The sequence below is a fragment of the Chaetodon trifascialis genome, chromosome 8, assembly GCF_039877785.1.
Source record: "Chaetodon trifascialis isolate fChaTrf1 chromosome 8, fChaTrf1.hap1, whole genome shotgun sequence".
NCBI classification, from domain to species: domain Eukaryota; kingdom Metazoa; phylum Chordata; class Actinopteri; order Chaetodontiformes; family Chaetodontidae; genus Chaetodon; species Chaetodon trifascialis.
In genome coordinates, this window is record NC_092063.1 from 18,497,589 (window position 1) to 18,515,437 (window position 17,849).

The window sequence follows — 17,849 nt, forward strand, 5'->3', positions numbered from 1 at the left end:
CTGCCAATCAAACGCTGCAAAGTTTAGACGTTTGTGCCACTGCCAGCCAATCATAGTAAAGGAGGCGGGACTTGTTCTCGGCCTCCTCGGAGACTCAACTGGCAAGCAAACAGCAGTCTGATAAGTAGTAACAATTAAAATGAATTTAGCAGCTAATTAACCCAAACTAACGCCATTTTTATTACGAGTAACGAGTCTCCTCTGCGCACCGGCGCTGACTGGATCATCACCGCCCACACACTGCCCACTTGCTCAGGTGACAGCCGCAACGAACCGCCCCCCCTGCTGGAGATGTTGCTGTCTGTGGATGACAGCACACCCGGAGGACCCGCTCTTTTCCAAAGTACTGAAGACAGAAAAAGGGTTAATCTCTCTTGAAGCAGACTACTTAAGCTTACTAGTCCAGTGGAAGTGCTTCAGCTCGCCCATTTTAAGCCACGACGCTTGACGAGGAGAGCAAGAAGGCGATAGACGAAGCTAACGTTAGTCCGACCTCAGTCCAGAACCGGCATTTTCCCTCCAGTCACAGCATCACCGCCACCTGGATGCAATGAGCGACTCGGCCGTGGACAGCAAAGCGGAGGTCAAACAAGCCACGAAATATGTCAAAGAGACCGAAAACGTCGCAGAAAAATATTCAGCGATGACTGTGAGCAAGAACAGCAGTGATGTGAATATGAATGTCGGGGAAATGCCCTCCGCGGCGTTCACCGCAGTCCCCACTCTGAAATCCGTCAAGAAGGTAAGAAACGTGCTGCTCGCCATCAGTCTTTGCGAAGACCGTGTGCTGGAGGCAGACATCCACATCGGTACGCACTGTACTACAATGAAGTACTACTGTACAGCGAGGGCAGGCCGTGCAATGTGTTGATTCATCACGTATTCACAGGCACCGTCTGCATTTTCGGCCCTATAAGTTGACAGCAGGGAGCTTAATGGAGTTTAGATGGATGTGATGATGATGATGATGATGATGATGATGATGCAGATGCAGATGCAGCAGCAGCACACATAGCAGTGACTGTACTGTACTGTACTGTAGTGACTGAGGCATCACTCCATGAGAAATATTATTTACTACTTAAAATAGACACAGTCAGCTGAAGAATCTGGGGAAGTTGGGCCCCAAAGAAAAGCTCTGCTTCACTTTCTCACATGTCTAATCATAGCGTTTGCTATGTGATTACTGAGGTAACAACATATAATTTCAATGGCGCTTTCATCAAGACTGGATTATTGTTCAAATCTGCCTTCCTGTTTATTTAAGTCACAATGTCTACATCATGCCAGTGTTCTGTAGGCAGGAAACAACTAAAAGCCGAGTTGAGCTCTTAAACCTCTGATTCAAGGCCTGTGCAGAGTGAGGAAATACATGGCCTGACATACCTGAGCCTGGACAGGGGGCCTGCACGCTCCGAGCTGTTTAATAAGGCACAGGCTCTGCTTTCTAGACAATTTCAATCCATGAATTGCTGTCATGAATTGAATTGACCAAAATTAATCAGTGACATTAGGAACATGATGAGGACATGACGAAAATGAATCAGCGGCACACGATGCACCTGTGAGAAAAGGCCTTGAATTCCTTGGCTGTTACACAACGGCGCATAACAATCATCAGAATGAACGAGTCCCTGGAGGTGGCTGCTCATCTCGTTACAGATCCACCAGCGTGTCTAACAGCTGGCAGCAGGAGGTGGATAAACATGGAGCAGACAGTGAATGGCTTCTTTTTGTGTTTCAGGTGTTGAAAAGAAACGCACCCTTTTTATGTTGCTGGGGGTTTTTTTTTACACTTATTGTGAGCACTTTTAGTCCAGACTGTCACAGAGACTTTCTGAGACCATGGTGTTGTCAAGTTTGTCAACTTGATTGTGAAACATTTTCCTACACCTCAAGGTGACCTTTAACTGGTAACCACTGTCGTCCTTATTGACGCACATGTTGGCGTGGTTTTAAGAGCTAGAGCTTGATCCGTCACTGTGTGTGAATGTCATGGCCTTATATATATAAGTATTGGTAAATACACCACCATGTACTGCAGATGTCCTCCTCATCCTCAGTTTTTGTTCATTTTCATGTATTGTACTCCTGTTTTTTAGTTACAGATATTTCGATTTTTTTCTGTGCGCAGAATCTTATGACCTTACAAATTCAGTATTGTCTGGTAAGACATGACACATGAAATAGTTTGTGGTGCTTGTGGCTGACAGCTGCTGAACTTCATATAATTCTTCTGTCTCACATGCAGGAGTGGTGGTTGCTGCTCCTCTTCATGCTGTGTGATTTCTGATGGTTTGGGATGTTTGTGGCCTTATGCACTTCTCTATGTTGCCTTAAAGACTTGTGGCTCAGATTCACATGGCTCCTTCGCGTTATTAGCTGTAATTTATGATAGATGTTGTCTGAATTTGCATATCAGTTACAAGCATTGCAGAATCAGAAGTCACGACAAGCTGTGCCTCGCACAGGAAAGCTGCAGTGGCACAGGCAGACAGTCAATCACACAGACCAGCACCATCAGGGACTAAATGACAGCAGACTGAGTATTTGCCAATGGTAATTATGGGCAGATTATAGACGTCTCTATGTAAATTACATAATTTGCATTGCTTGTCCTTATATAACAATGTTTTTCTGTATGATCCTTGTTAAATAAACTAACAAACAAATAAATACAGCCTTAAAAATCACCATAAATTTGAAAGAACAGCGGGCTAATACTTTGTAATGTCCCAAGACTTCTGTTAACTAATCCTGGCCAGCAGTGTTTATTCTAAGTGATGTCCTGCCTGTGAAGCAGCCTTTCTGATTTGATTGTAGCAAAATTGAAATCTTTGGCTCAAGTCAGTCGACGAGAGGTGGACAAATGAATCAGAGTAACAGAAGTATCACCTTTCCCAGCAGCAGGGCTCGCGGACTTCAGAACATTCGCTCAGACCCCCTGTCTGTCGAGGCAATAACGTGTGGACCGTGAGCCGCCTCAGGGAGCCTGACTGAAAACATATTGGATGGTAGGAATGTTCACTCCGCTCGTGAAAACAAAGCAGTGTGTTATGAATAAATGTGAGAGCCTTGTGTCAAACTGAGCCACCTGTCTGCATGGAAACAAATAACTGAGTGAAACAAATAATGCAAATGAAAAACAAGATGAAACTGATTCAAATTTAGGACGACAGCACGAAAAAGTGGCGTTGGATGACTGTTGAACTGAGGCTGGTGCTGGTCACATGATCAACCGACAGGTGCTGTGAACAAAAACAGTGTTACAAATTAAAAATGAAATGAATGTGAGTGAGTGTGTGTGTGTGAGAGAGAGAGTGTGGGGGTGGGTGAGTCAAAGAACACCATCACTCTGCCTCCTCTCTGTGAATCCATCCAGCAGTTACACAATACGCCCCCTGGGAATGGGACTCACTCACTGTGAGTTTGTTCATGCATCATCGTTTCGATCTCATCCCTGTGGGCTGTTTTACAGCGATTCTCCAAAATGTTCATACCTTATTTTCTCTAACTCATCTTGTTCATCTGGCAACATTATGGCGGCAGAGTTTCATGAAGGTCAATGCAGATTTTTTTTTCCCTTCTGGCAAATTTAAATGAAGGTGTTGAAACATACAGCGCAGTAAGTTATGTAAAACTAAGTCTCTACTCACCTCAGCCTCGCACCTTTGGCACAGAGTCAGATTAAAAATGTCAATTTAAAGCCCCAGCAGCAGGCCACATATGGCCCACAGAATGTTAATAAATTAGGAAAATGTGCACATCTAAGAGGCCTAGTCCATCCTGAGAATGAGCGTCGATTAGCAAACCCCTGGCAGTGAGTTATAAAGTCTGTAATTCATAGTCGGCTGCTTTACAGAATCAGATTTTCTCCAACCCCATCCCTTGTCCTCTATTGATCCTCCATCAAACCACTCGACTCCCAGGCCCTCCATTCCCTGGAGCCGACAGCAGCATGCTGGCTGGACTATGGGAGGAAACTCTGGAGTTGTGGGAGAATCACTCAGCTAGTCTGTTAGATGCAAGAGGCACTACTTGGGTTTATTTTCGTTGGCCAACTGTTACATTGAGTCTCAGACTGAGTATTTTTGTTTGCTCCCAGGAAGTTTTTTGTTGAGATCGGGACTAATTCATTGCTAGTTGAATTGTGGGTTTTATATTGAACACTGACTTCCTCCTTGATGGAGGTCTGAGCATTTTCCAGTGAAGCATCTACAGTAGTGATCATTATGAGCTTTCCATGTTTTTTCAGATATAGACCATACATGATATACACAGTGTCTGTGTGATGGAGTCGAGGACCCCTGCTCTACATCATGTGTGGGATCTGAAGATGTGTGACTTTGGTGACCCCTAGTGGGATCAGACTGGGACACACTGACAATGAATGGCTGAAAGCATCGCATTCGTCAGTACTGTTACATTTTCTGACAAACACAGACTTAATGACTAATTTGAAAGATGTTGTGGTCACATGAAAAAATGTCTGACCTTAAATCCATCTGCTTAGTATTAAAAAAGACAACTTTTCCAGTGTTTCTTGGAACTCAGTCTGCCGTAGTCCACATAAGGAAAGTGCTGTCTTTGCAGCACAGTGTGACCAATATTAACATTGAGGGGAAAGTCTCCATAAGATGAGAAATATAACACATCCATACTGACTACTTTCATCACGTTCCAGCTGTTGTCGGTCAGCTGTACTAAGCATTCTGGCTTCCTTAATATTTGCCCTCCCATTTTACACTTTTTAGAACAAAATTATCCAGATGTTGTAGATGCTAGGGTAGAAAAAAGCTCGTGGGTTACCTCGATGTACATATTCACTGATGATTGAGGTAGATGGTAAGAAGTACAGTGGTTTCTGCTGAAGGTCACAGAGCTCTGGAGGAAGGATTATCACAGTGTATGTTTTTTGAACAACACTGTGTAATCCGTTATGCATGCATTGATCTAAACAGGCGCATTTGCAGACTGGAGGGAGTACAGTGAGTGTACACATTGATTATTTGTCTGAGGAAGTTCTTTGACTTGAGCATTGCTCTACTGTCTGTACTCAATTAAATCTTCAAGCCAAATACGTCTGCTTTTGACTTGTTGAACATGACGACTGTGAGTTGTCAGCATTTAAAGGTCTGTGTGGATTAGGCTGTGTCTTCTTAGATGGTACTATAGAGCGCTGGTGGTGACTGGCTAAGTAGTTTGTGTTACCTTATGCCAGGCCTCCACTGAACCCTTTACGGTCACACAACAGCTTAAGTCTGTGACCTGGCCTGCTATCTAAGAGAGAAAGGGTATTTTTAGCTGTAGGATGGGACTAGATGGGCCGCTTATTGATGCAGCAGAAGGCTAATGGAAACAGGGTTTAATTCCTGCTGTCAATCCCCTTTTATTTAGTAGTCCAAATCGGGAGCCTGAAAGTAAATAGCTGCAGCAAATTTGTTTTTCATCTGTGTGTGTACATGTTTGTTTTTCTCAGAACGTGTTTCTTGTGTGTGCATATGTCTGAATCTGACAACTTGTTTGCTCTCTCAGTACTTCAAAAAATCTAGCATAAAATACAAGCAACTGAGTTTAGCAGCTGGTCATCAAGGGCAGAACCGGACGGGGGGGGGGGGGGGGGGGGGGGGGGGCTCAGTTTGAATCAACCTCCCCTTTCTCTCTAGACCTCGCTCTCCCTCTCCAGGTTGGCCATTAGAAATCATGATAATAGGTGGGAACCTCCCCCCAGCTCTGCCTGGGAGTGTTCTGGGATAATAGCATCAGGGACACCTAGTACCATCACACAGAGGACACACAGGCACAGGGAAGTAGGCTGGAAAAGTGCAGAGAGCAGGCAGTGACTGGCAGCCATGGCACACAAACATGGGCACGGGAAAGAAAGGGTGAGTCGCTACTAATACATCAGCGGGAACTCATCCAGCACATTTATTCCTAAAGATACTGCTTATCCCACACACAGATGTGCTGGAGTTACTTTTGGCAGGTCTAAAGTTTTCTGTCTTTTTGCTGTTATGTAGAATGATTGTACATCTTTTGCAACAATGCGGACCACACACACAAGTGTTTTTCTTTGACTTGCAACAAAAATGTTCACCTGAGAAGGCCAAGGTTTATTCACAGAGCTCACCTCTGGGGTAGTTCACTGTGTAACAGTAGCAGAAGCAGAATAGTGTCTTAAGTAACACTGAGTAACTCATCGTTAATCAGATTAACCTCTTGTTTTCCTTAATGCCGTAACCGCAACAGAAGGAGTATCTGATTTTTCAGATGCCCGTGAATTAGGGGAGGACAATGTAAGAGACTGTGCAGAACCTCTGCTGAATCCTCCAGAGTCTAAACTGATGCAAAGCAAACATAAAAGAAGTATTTTGCAAGTGTATGAGACGGAGCACACTCTCAATTGTGAAAACAGAGCCATGCAGAGATCTCCTCGGTTCACACTGTCTCACAAGCTTCTTGAGTTTCTTTATACTGACACAGAGGACTGTTGAAGCCCAGGTGTCACTCCACATGAAGGGGGGGTTGTGAGATATAAACCCTTGGTGCAGTTTTAGCCATTTCTGACAGAGTTTCTTTAGCTTTAAAAGAATGGGAGCCATAGCGGTGATCATGACAGTTCTCAGATTTTTAGTGAAAACTGTGTGTATCCATGTAGTGTCACTCAAGGCAGAAGTTGTACCCTGGTGTTGAGGTATTTCCTGAGGGATTATAAGTCATGTCGGTTCTGTCCATGTGAAGAACATTCAATCAGCCTTGGCTTCCTTTCTGCGATGACCACCAGGCCACTGAGTCATGCATGCCAGTGTCATCCAGCTGACACTCTAAGAAATATCCTCTCATCGGTGTGTTTGATTTGCATTTAGGGTAATTACTCCTCAGTGTCATCATCATTAACGCTAAGCTTTACCTGTACGAACTGTGGTAGGCTGACGTCTGTGTGTGCAGTGCACATCACACTCAAATGTTACCCGACGCGCCGAAAGTCCGGCATTCATGTGTTCCCGGATTTATCATCTGTGTGTTGTGTCAACTCTGCCAGCCTGCACATTAGTTTTCAGTCCAAACACATCCTATGGACATCTAAAATAAGAGAACAAAGAAATCCTGTGGCATTGTCTCAACGACTGAAGAAACTTGAAAGGATTCATCACTGAGAGAAAGGACGAGAACAAAGCAGCGCAGAAAGTAAAGGTGAAGACGTTTACTGCTGACGATCGAGTATACGCTTGGATTCTTAGACTACCATTAAAGAAAGCATTTTGTATAAGTCAGATGATCAGGAATTTGAAAGTCCAAGCAACAAGAGGCATTTGAACGTTTTTCATGAGCTTTGAACAACCCGTAAAAGCACATGTAAACGGTCGATATGACAAAATTGTGTGTAGATGTTAAAAATCCAACCTTCTTGATTGCATGACATTATACAGTGTTGTGACATGACACAGAGTTGTGAGAAAGTCAAGAGGCACAACATCAGAGTATGAGCTTGGATCTGAGCCAACACACTTGCCATTGAGACACCAGTAGACCTTCATGGAAAGGTGTCGGTTTTCCTTTCTGCAGGATAATGTTCATACGTCAACACCTTGCCTCGGGAAGCAGTTGTACACCTTTGTTTTTCATATGTGATCATAGAGCCTTAAATGGGAACAGATCAATGAAAGCGACATGCACTAAAACTGAAGCACTCCATGAGCTTCAGACCTGAAACCCACCTGCAGACTTCCTATTTAAGTAAAATGCTGAGCAACTCATCATTCTGTTTAGAAACAGTCTCTTGTAAGCAAAATAGGAGCTACAGCCTGCAGCCCACCTGGACCTCTACGTATATGAAAATACAGTATTTCTACATTTGTAACCTTTGTATTGAGATTACTCTGCTGGATTTGAACCATTTACTCCTCCCTGTCCTGACTAACCCAGCTTTCGGTCGACTGTCTGCTGGTGCAGCCTCACTGTTACAGTTTCAGGGTGTTAAAATGACACTTAGTGGATTTGTCAGATCTTAAGTCTTACTGTAGCCTGCCAGTCCCTAAATAGAGCTAGATTCACTCCACGCACTGCCTTTTATTTACTATGTGAAGGATATGATTTGAAAATATTGGATGAACTGTGGTTGGGTTCAGTGACCCCTCAGACTGGACAGCTGAGACTTTAATCTTCTGTTAAAGGCTAGTCTAGAAAATAGCCAAGCTAGCTGTGCTGATCCACTTTATGTGTTTCCAGGTCTTTGATCTTGGGCCCTTTGAAGGGTTGGGTTGACACGATGAACCACAGCAACAACTGAAGCCTGTGTGTTTGAACAAAGCATAAATCACAGAGCAGGAGGGAGCGTCTAAAAATAGTCTTCAGCTCCCTTCTTCCTGATCCACCTGCGATCTTCTGATTTACCTTTGAAAGGACAGCTTTAGTTGCTGAAACGGTGAAATGAGTCCAAATATAAACGTGAAGAGTGAGAACAAATGACGTCAACAAATAACTGAGCGTGTCATCGCTGTAAACGCGTGATGATTGATGATGATGATGGTACACTTTGTTCCTCCCCTGGTTTCATTGTCAGCCCTTTATGTTTACATTGTGCAACGTTTTGTTCTGGTTCTCTCCAGATCCAGTTCGCCAACACGGAGGACAAACAAGAATTCAGCAAGTACCCGACCAAGGCAGGCCGCCGCTCCCTCTCTCGCTCCATCTCGCAGTCCTCCACAGACAGCTACAGCTCAGGTACTGCGCACCTGAAGGTTTCCACGAGATGATGAAACTCAGACTATGTTTTTACCGACTTGCAGTAATTAAAAACGACTGCTGTTGAGATTCAAGGTCATTGTAAGACCTCGATTCTCAAATGTTCATCGTAATAGTTCGTTTTGTCCATTTGGAAAGCTGACTGATGAATTTTATGCTTTTATTTTTTAAGTCCTTATGTCGTCTTTTGGAATGAAGTATGCACACCCACCCACAAAGGCAGCATGTAGAAGCTTTCATTATTGCATGAAAGCACATGAAGAGACATAAGTGGAGGTAAACTGATAAATCAGCTAATAACTAAACAGAAATTGTAGCATATAAATACCAAACTGGGTTTTAGGTCATTTAGTAACATTCAGGGTTCATACAAACTCTTGAAAGTTTGGAAAAGGCTTCATTTTAACAGTTGTTTTCAAGGTTAGGGATATGCGTGAATTTGAACATAGTCCTTGAAAAATACTTGATTTTCAACATAACCTGGTGTTTCCATCCACAAAATTACTCATGTAAAGCAAAAAAATGTTGCTATTTGAAATGAAATGATCCTGTCATCATATTTGTTTGTCTCCTGGAGTTGAAATTAGCCAACATTAAATAATCATAATCAAGACATACAGTCAAAATGAGCTGCTGAGCTGTGAGTATAGAGGGATTCTATAAACTTCATTTTTCACGATGATAGTAAGAACTTAGATGTGATGATTAAGGCATCGAGAGTCTGGAAATTTTTCGTCTAGATACCTTGAAAGTGCTTGAAAAGTGCTTGAATTGTACCCTCAAAAAGCTGTAACCTGAACATTGTTTATTTTGTAAAATATTCTGCCTTGTATGAATCAGTCTGAACTCTTCTTCAAGAAATGTTGTTCATATTGTGTGATTATGTTAAAAAACGTTCTTTTTTCTTCCAAATGTCAACAATCAGTCCATCATCAGTTTGGCTATACACACAAGCACACTCTTGTTTGTAATAAACACATGTATGTACAGTATACACACACACAGGAAACACACACACACACAGGAAACACACACACAAGCTTCACCCTACACACAATGGATATGAAGTGTATATTTCATAATTGGCTCTTTGGCATTCTTTCCCACAATAGTGACCTTTTGTGTTCTCCATTTCCCAGCTGCATCTTACACCGACAGCTCCGACGATGAGACCTCCCCGCGGGACAAAGCTCAGGTCAACACTCACGGCAGCAGTGACTTCTGTGTGAAGAACATCAAGCAGGCCGAATTTGGCCGCCGCGAAATAGAAATCGCAGAACAAGGTACGTCTGACCTCAAAGGCACATTCATGTTTAAAGGATTGTTGTTTTTTTCCCCCATTTCTGAACATGAGATAGGATATCACATAATAATAGATCCTTTTTTGATCATTCCGTAAAGCACGCTGTGTTTTTAAATGGGTTTGAGTTGAGCCTGGATTTGTAGTCTTAAAATTTGTTTTTTTTTCTCTGATTTTACTGTGATACAGTCAGATGAGAGAATTATCATTTCCATCGATACAAGGAGAATTTTGTGCTACCTGTTGTGACTTTGTTCCCAGATCTGTATCGTATGGCATCAGTTCTGCTCCTTAGACACTGTTTGATAAAGGTCGTCTCCTGATTTCAGAATAGCTTGTGACCCAAGGCTGGGGCCGTGTCGGTATGATTCTGGAAACATGATCAGACTTCTTTCTCTCACTTCTATTCATCAGTTGTTACTTATTTTCTTCTTCTCCCATCTCAGGCGGTTGTTGTTGTTTTTTTTTTCCTTTTTGATGTGTGTACAAATCACCTCCTCTCTTCTGTGTCCCTGGCTGTTTACATTGCCCATGTGAGTGATCTGTAGGTGTGAGCACCTGACGAGTCTTCTTCAGGCTCAGAGCCGGGGCAGCAGCAGCTGTTGCTGACATCGTTGTTTAATCAGTCTCCTTTTTACAGCCATTTACTGCACATCCACCATGTAGAAAGGGCTTCTTTTTGTATTCAGAGTGGTCCACCATTCTTCTCCCTCCCAAACAAAACTTGACCTTCATGTCCTTTCAGCTTCCACTGACTTTTGCTCAATGTGTTGCTCTGCAGACATGTCTGCCCTGATCTCCTTGAGGAAGAGAGCCCAGGGGGAAAAGCCACTGGCTGGGGCCAAGATCGTGGGCTGTACCCACATCACCGCTCAGACAGCAGTACGTCCTCTCATCCTTTTCACTGGAGATCACTCTGATTGTTGTCCTCTTCACCTCTGCTAGGTGTTCATCTGTCTGTATATTCCATCGTTCCCACTCAGGTCCTGATTGAGACTCTGGTGGCCCTCGGGGCCCAGTGTCGCTGGACTGCCTGTAACATCTACTCCACTCAGAATGAGGTGGCTGCTGCTCTTGCTGAAACAGGTTTGTCTTGTTTGCACCTAAATCTCATCAGAGAGTCAGCTTGTGAAGGACAAGGTGCACATCACTGTTATCAGGAATTACTAAGATTTGTCATGATTTGTGGATTATCATTAGATATAAATCATGTATTTCTGATAATTAAATAACCTTTAAAACTAAGTTAACCCAGCAGTTGATGTTATCTTGCATTACCTTCAGTATTAATAACAAGATGACTTTCAACCAGGGTTTCTGTTAGCTGAAAATAAGCTAATCATATGCCTATATATATATATATATATATATATATATATTAGCCTTAATTGGTGTTTTGAATGCATTAAAGAGTGGTGTTGTATGTATTTTGTTTCAAATATCTTCTGTAAAGGTTGGATTCGCCCCAATACAACTTAAAAGCCACCAATCTGTGCATGTGCTCTGTGTAATGCAGCTCTAATGGACCTGTTGCTCATGCAGCTGGCCATCCCTCTTGTTCTCTGCTGCCTGTCTTCACCATTAAGTGTGTGTGTTTTGTTTCCTGCAGGGGTACCTGTGTTTGCATGGAAGGGTGAGTCAGAGGATGACTTCTGGTGGTGCATCGATCGCTGTGTCAACACGGAGGGCTGGCAGGCCAATATGGTATCAAGCTGACAATCTGGGCTCTGCTGTGCTATCATAGATTGTAGAGGTTATCCTTCATGCTATGAACTCTTCTGTGTTTTTTTTTTTTCCTAGATCTTGGACGATGGTGGAGACCTAACCCACTGGGTGTACAAGAAGTATCCCAGCGTCTTCAAGAAGGTCCGGGGCATCGTGGAGGAGAGTGTCACTGGAGTGCACAGGTGAAGTGGGCTGTAGCTTTGATGAGTTTTGGAGAAGTGAGAATTGAAGGAAAAATGTCTTGTTAAATCTTGTCCCTGTTGTCATTTTGGCCAACATTTTGGAGACAGCGAAGCAAAGATGGATGGTGGCCACGGCCATGACGGCTGCCAATTATGGCCAGAAATATGAGAATAAAAAACATTAATCTTTTAGCCACCAATAAGTTACAGCATTGACATGTGTGGCACAGTTTATGACAGCCTGTAATGGACTATTAATAAGAACAGCTCATAAAGAATCATAAAGACTGGCAATTTTTTGAGTTATTACTATCGATTAAAACCTGGGCAGTTGTTTTATGGTCATTTTGTTCCAATGACTCGGAAATAACCTGAACTGAACTGAACGAGACAACAGTGTAAACACTTGATAAATAAGGATGTAAGATTTAAGATGCAAACAAAGGTGGATCATGTTAGGCTTCATGACATTTAACAGTATTTTGTCCTCTAGTTGGAGCTGACCTGGAGGCAAACTAAGCTTCCTGCTGAACGATATGCATACTGTGTCAGCACACACAGTATCAAAAGCAGTTATATAAGTCATAGTGGTATCAATACACACTCCCGCTGTAGATTGAAAAGGTCACTGGCCGAATTTGACCGGAGCCTATTTGAGAAACATGACAGAGCTCCAGCACAGGTCACAGCAGCTGTGCATGTACAACTCTCAATGGAACCAATTACCCTGACGCTCTGGAAAGTATAAGGGCACATAGGATTACAGCTCAGTTTGTGTGTGGATATGTGCATGTGTGTGCGTATCTGCCTGAACATGCCCCCCTCTCATGTCCCCCCCCGTGTCCTCTCAGATTGTACCAGTTATCGAAGGCTGGCAAGCTGTGTGTCCCTGCCATGAATGTGAACGACTCCGTCACCAAGCAGAAATTTGACAACCTTTACTGCTGCCGTGAATCTATCCTGGATGGGTGAGGGGAACTCATCGTCCAGCTCGCCATGGCTTGCAAACACGTCTCAGCAGCTTTTCGCTTTTTTCACAGCATGCAGAGTTTCTGTGTTCGCGTCGTGCAGATGGATTAAAGTGTGTGTCATTGTGCTTGTCTCTGCCAGCTTGAAGAGGACCACAGATATAATGTTTGGAGGGAAACAAGTAGTCGTGTGTGGTTACGGAGAGGTGAATCATTCTTTGATTTAAGGAAAATCTCACTTTTGATGGATGAATGTTCACAGGTGCAGCAGGCCTGTTTACATGTGTTTTATAACTCTGTTTACAACCTTTCACTGTCCTGTGGTGTGTAGGTGGGCAAAGGCTGCTGCACAGCTCTAAAGGCCCTCGGAGCTATTGTGTGCATCACAGAGATTGACCCCATCTGTGCCCTGCAGGCATGGTGAGTCACTAGCCATCACCAGTCAGCGCTGCTCCATCAGTAAATGTGCTCTCATGGCTGTGCTTTTGTCTCCATGCTGATGATAATTCCCAAAAGTCTATTTATCTTCACCATTTGTTTCAAGTTGTCTTCACTGTGTTTGTGCTGCTTAATCTAATGGAAACATGTCTCCGCGTGTATCCACACAGCATGGACGGCTTCCGAGTGGTCAAGCTGAGCGAAGTCATCCGCCAGATGGACGTGGTGATAACTTGCACTGGTACTGTGCCCCATGCAGTGACATCCATTACTTCTGCTTTGATAATCGCAGTGTTTCCAGCAAACAAATGCACGCCTCATTACAGTATCCTAGTTTAGGTCTCTGGGTCAAAAATAGACTTTTCACCTGAATGCTAAAATGCGTTTTCGAGACAGTGTGCTAGTCAGATAGTAGTAGTCCCAGTTTACATGTAGCTGCAAAACCATTCTTGTGACAGAAACAGATGTCACTATTGCCACACCCTCTGCAATGATACTACTTACACAGTAAATTAGTCTTCTTTAATTAAGTTCATTTTTTTCATAGGCAACAAGAATGTCGTTACCAGAGAACAGCTCGATCGGATGAAGAATGGCTGCATCGTGTGCAACATGGGACACTCCAATACTGAGATTGATGTGGTAGCGTGTGCATTTGTGTTGTATGCATGTTCTGCAGATAAGAGTGTCACAACTCTTCTCCAGCTCACCGTGTTTTATATTCCTCGCCAGACACTTATGTACATTTCCAGTTGTTTTACAAAAAAAATCCTCTTCTTTGAGACAAATTCCAAAATGGCTTCATGTCTAATTCCTCATTTAACCCCCCCAACCTTAAAGTGCCCAGTTAGAAGTCCAGAAGGCGCCCCACTTAAGGAGCAAGCTCTCTCTGGATACATCTTTTTTGTTTTACATCTCATGCTTTTGTGTTCTGCTTTTCTTTCTTTGAATTCTCTTGATGTTTTCCTGCATGTGCTTTTCTTCATGGACATGATAACAAATAAATGTCACCCCTTTTGTTGTTCCAAATCCTCTCAGCTTTGTTCTTTTACCTGTAATCTATTTCAGTTTGTCATGCCGTTGTAGGCCTGATCCGTCTTTTATGTCTTCAGGCAAGTCTGCGCAGCCCTGAGCTGACCTGGGAGAGGGTGCGCTCTCAGGTTGACCACATCATCTGGCCTGACGGAAAGAGGGTTGTTCTGCTTGCAGAGGTACTGTCCCTCTACACTCTGTCACCTTCAGAAGCTTACGATGAGTTTCATCACACTTAGTGTCTTTTAAAACCACACATAAAGGACTAGTGTGAAGCATTTAGTGGCATCTAGCAGTGAGGTAGCAGATTACAACCAAATGAATCCCCCTTGCCTCCCTGCTCCCTTTTCAAGCATATTTGAGAACCTACAGTTGCTGTAAAACTAAAAATTGTCATGATAACTGTGGGTCATCTGTCCTGATAACATCCCAATTGAACCCTGGGTACCGCTCAAGTATAAAAAGGCTTGTCATATTGTCCCCGCTTTTGCTTCTCTTTATTTTCTCAGGGTCGCCTCTTAAATCTGAGCTGCTCCACAGTGCCTACGTTCGTGTTGTCCATCACTGCTACAACTCAGGTCAGTAGTTTAGCCCATTCTGAAGAGCCCTTCACTGACACTTCTGGGGCCGGTGAAGGACACTTTTCCCTCTCACCACCCCACCCTGCTGTTCTGTAGTTAAGATGTAGTTTCTTGGCATTCCTCTTGAGCCTTACAACCATTGTGTGGTCTGTGTTGGTTGTAGGCCCTGGCCCTGATTGAGTTGTTCAATGCTCCAGAGGGGCGTTACAAACAGGATGTGTATCTTCTGCCTAAGAAAATGGGTAAGAAAAACAGAATTTGCTATGCTTTGATTTTAGCTTTAGTATAAGAATGATCATATAACTTCATGTAAAACACAGTGTCCTAGTCACCAAGGCCTACCTTTATTTGTGTTGCTCATTGTTGCCACCTTGTGACTGGACCTAAAAATGCCACCCTCAGGTGAACAATCTTGCCAATGAGTGTGCTCGAGATTTCATTCTGTGTCTTTCCTCCAGATGAGTATGTGGCCAGTTTGCACCTACCGAACTTCGATGCCCACCTGACAGAGCTTTCTGATGAGCAGGCCAAGTACATGGGCCTCAACAAGAACGGCCCCTTCAAACCGAATTATTACAGGTAGGTTTCACCCAACACCTCTGTCACGATCTTTGGTTGTCTTGCATTTCCTATATTTTTTCCATATTAAGTGTGGTATAATACACTGATCACAGTCACATGTGTACAATAACACTGCATTTTGTTCACAGGTATTAATGAGACTGTCTGACTGATGGTGTGATCCTCAACACACAGTTGCCCTGGGATAAACAGAGATATCTATTTTATTTTCTAAATTGCTACAAAACGGAGGAATTATTTTACTTATGCTGAATGTAACTTATTAATAGCACTTCAGACATGGCTTTACATATGAAGCATAAGAGTAAGACTCGTAGAGAACATACACTGTATAACCAACTAACATTTTACATGTCTTGTCACGTGTTTAAAAGAAAAGCCTGCTTGCATGCTTTCATGTGTATGTACTTATTTAGTTGCTAATGCTTCTGTGTCTGGATCACAATCTTGTTGATTTGTTTGTTTACCCTACACACAGTGCCAAAGGATGGCCATAAGAATGGGACAGATTTATGTTTTGTCTGTCGATGACATTAAGAATTTGTTAGTACATTCCATGAGTCAGGGTTTGGGCTTAGCCAAAACAAACTCTGTATTACAATGTACATGATTTTAGAAATGTTTGTTGTACATGTGTTGAATAATCTCATTGAATGGTATCTGCATACACACCCTAAAAGGTAACATCCAGTCATCCCTTTCATTACAAGTACAGTGATGAAATATAGCACTTGTTACATAAACACTATGACCCAGTGTTGTTTATTTTAAGACTTTCTAATAGCCTGCAAAAGGCTAAGTGCATTTTAAGTCCCTGACTCATGGTGTTGGCATTAAACACTCACCCTAAAAAGATCCTAAAAACTGCAACCCAGATTAAAATGTCACATGTCCAGGATAACAGGCTGTATGAATTCTTAAAAAAGGAACTACTGAAAATGTTGGGGAGACTTTTTCAAACCACTATGACCTCCCTCATTTAAAACCAAGTTTCCTCACACACATTCCAGCTGAGATCTGTCTGACTGAAGAGCAACATGGTCAGCTGGCAAGTGTTTTGACTGGATAATACCTTTAAGGCCATGGTATGAATGTGCCTTTTAAATCATTTACAACACGTGAATATCAGCACCGACCTTAATTAAATGAACATTCCTCTTTTGTAAAACCACATCTATTAGTGGTGCATTTAATGTCTTCCTTCCACTGCTTCTGGTATTAATTGTAATTCTAATGTATGAGCTATGTTGACAAAAAATATTAGACATTATGTTTGCCATATGATTGTTGCTGTCTTAATTTGATCCAACGGGGTCACCTAAAGTAATATTTCATGTGATCAAAATGCATAAGTGTATTTTATGTATGTAAAAGAATGCATTAAATCAGCAATAAAGCTAGTTCTTTTAACAGAGAAAAATAACATTAACATGATGTGTTGGTGCCAAGTAAAATGAAACCAGAGAATGAAAGCAAGAGGCCTCTTTAGGTCAGTGGTTTTTGAGGGTAAAGCTTGCTTTCATGCCTGCTAACTCTTCCACATACCTCCCTAAATGAGCCTTACTGCTACATTCACTACATTGTGTTCCCTCGCAGTCAGCCCTGCTGGCCGAGCGTCAGACTGCTGTCCCACTCTGGAATATTCACCGGCTCTCTCGCACCAGACCAGCTGCATTAGTTGCTAATATTAACAGTTGAGTCACTGAGCCTGGCGGGGCGGGTTTGGGGGGTGGGAGTGTTCTGGAAATCTGGTTATAACTATATAAGCAATGGGCCTGAGTCAGTCCAGGCATTAGTTCAAGAAGAACCACAGAGGCAAAAGCTCAAGACACCAAGGAAACTGCTCTAGGAGACTCTGCTGAGATCCTTCAACAGCTTTGAGCAACAGAGAGATTATCACTGACAGTAAGTAGCGATTCATTATCAGATTGTGGTTGAATTAATCTGAATGGAAACATCAGTGCAGACTTCTTCCTGTTGTGACAAATCTTTGTAGTGCAGGATGCATCTGCGGACATTATTTCAATCCACTGAAAGGTGTCATTAAAATTTACTACTGCTAATGCGGCAGTTCTGTTTTATATTATGTCTTTCTTAATGATGGTATGAAGTTCATTCCACAGTACATTACAGAAACTGTTGAATTTGAGTATCTAATTATAGAAAATGTGTTAAAATTACTTGAAAATAGAAAAGATAATTACTTTAGGCACTACATAAATCAAATTGATGAGTGTAACATTTATTACCATTATTATTTATTTATATTTCCACAGTGGAGCAGTTTCATTAGATT

The 17,849-nt window shown here is 42.6% G+C and overlaps 1 protein-coding gene across 3 annotated transcripts; it reads left to right on the forward strand.

The window, feature by feature from the left end:
• Window positions 1-68: 68 nt before the first annotated feature.
• ahcyl1 (adenosylhomocysteinase-like 1) lies at window positions 69-17,027 on the forward strand. 3 transcript variants are annotated; one of them, XM_070967843.1, is made up of 17 exons: window positions 69-742; window positions 8,610-8,724; window positions 9,885-10,028; window positions 10,827-10,927; window positions 11,029-11,131; window positions 11,655-11,749; window positions 11,846-11,952; window positions 12,804-12,920; window positions 13,063-13,126; window positions 13,252-13,340; window positions 13,529-13,599; window positions 13,906-14,000; window positions 14,471-14,569; window positions 14,900-14,968; window positions 15,135-15,213; window positions 15,430-15,550; window positions 15,682-17,027. In XM_070967843.1, the coding sequence occupies exons 1-17, from the start codon at window positions 551-553 to the stop codon at window positions 15,686-15,688; spliced, it is 1,668 nt and encodes a 555-aa protein (XP_070823944.1). In that variant the 5' UTR covers window positions 69-550; the 3' UTR covers window positions 15,689-17,027. The 3 variants fall into 3 exon arrangements, with proteins under 3 accessions (XP_070823944.1, XP_070823945.1, XP_070823946.1); XM_070967845.1 differs by lacking the exon at window positions 69-742 and adding an exon at window positions 5,784-5,885; XM_070967844.1 differs by lacking the exon at window positions 15,682-17,027 and having other exon boundaries at window positions 74-742; window positions 15,430-15,554.
• The last annotated feature ends 822 nt before the right edge of the window (window positions 17,028-17,849 follow it).